General features: G+C 29.2%; 1 protein-coding gene across 1 annotated transcript in view; it reads left to right on the forward strand.

Moving 5' to 3' along the window:
- Window positions 1-322: 322 nt before the first annotated feature.
- The window catches only part of LOC106882533 (inter-alpha-trypsin inhibitor heavy chain H3), a 53,541-nt gene continuing 52,689 nt past the window's right edge, over window positions 323-1,174 (forward strand). Inside the window, exon 1 of the mRNA XM_014933249.2 lies at window positions 323-523. Coding sequence (XP_014788735.1) covers window positions 470-523 — 54 coding nt within the window. The 5' untranslated portion in view covers window positions 323-469. The remainder of the gene's footprint in view (window positions 524-1,174) is intronic.

The raw sequence follows: 1,174 nt of genomic DNA on the forward strand, positions 1-1,174 counted from the left end.
CTTAAACAACTTTAGGTTTCATGTTCAAACCCTATTGAGGTCGACCGTACCTTCGGGTGGGTGAGGCCGATAGAATGTGATCCTATCAAGGAGCGGATTCGATTTAATCGACAATATCCTCCTACACAATTTCTAGACAAACATAATTTTTGTCTACGTACAGTGTTAATATTATGTAGACTCACATACATACATACATACATACATACATACATATTACGATAATAATTAATATAGTATATATTTACATGTTGTTTACTATAGTAAATAATAGTCACTGTAATATAGTCAGAAGAAAACCTCCAGGATCCGGTATTGAAATGGGTAACAAGTGAGATTTGAGAAAGTAACCGATTTTTAATGCCTTCACCAATGAAAAAGAAGCTAGTAAAATGGACAGGAAACACTCCCGCTGGTCGTAGACTGATATAATAGTTACATACCAGAATCATTCAGTGCTGACATAACGATGGTGTCGAATGCGTGCTTCGTTCTGCTTGTCATACTGGCAATATGTGTGACGGTAAGTAAAAGAGAAACAAACCGTATTTTATTATTTTTTTTTATCGTTTGTATATTAAGTTCGTTTCCATAAATTTTTAAACTCATTCATTATTCAATATGTTTTGTTTATTAGATACTGTCTGTTTTTATAAATATATATATATATATATATATATATATGTGCATGTATATATATGTTTGTGTATATATAGTATATATATATATATATATATAGTTATGCAATGCAAAGTTCGTGTTAGAAGTAATTTACGCTGGAACATTTCTTATTCATAGATGTCATATTGTTTATTCTATGAAACTTTCTATTGAATTATCATATAAACAAGCAAAGATACACATACATGTGCAGTCCGTCAAACACAACTCACACATGCACAAACGCACACAAGCATACGTACATACACGTGTGTATGTGTGCTTATAGCTCCATCACAGAAATGTATATATTATTATCTATTCATTAAACTATTACATACTGTCGTGTAAAAGCTTGTGTATGTTATATATTTACTCATGTAAATATATATTTCCCTCCATAAGGATATATTGTTTTGATTATATCTATTTAATCCATATCTATAACTGTATACGCATACATGCATATATATATATATATATATATATATATATATATATATATATATATATA

The sequence above is a fragment of the Octopus bimaculoides genome, chromosome 15, assembly GCF_001194135.2.
Source record: "Octopus bimaculoides isolate UCB-OBI-ISO-001 chromosome 15, ASM119413v2, whole genome shotgun sequence".
Lineage (NCBI taxonomy): Eukaryota > Metazoa > Mollusca > Cephalopoda > Octopoda > Octopodidae > Octopus > Octopus bimaculoides.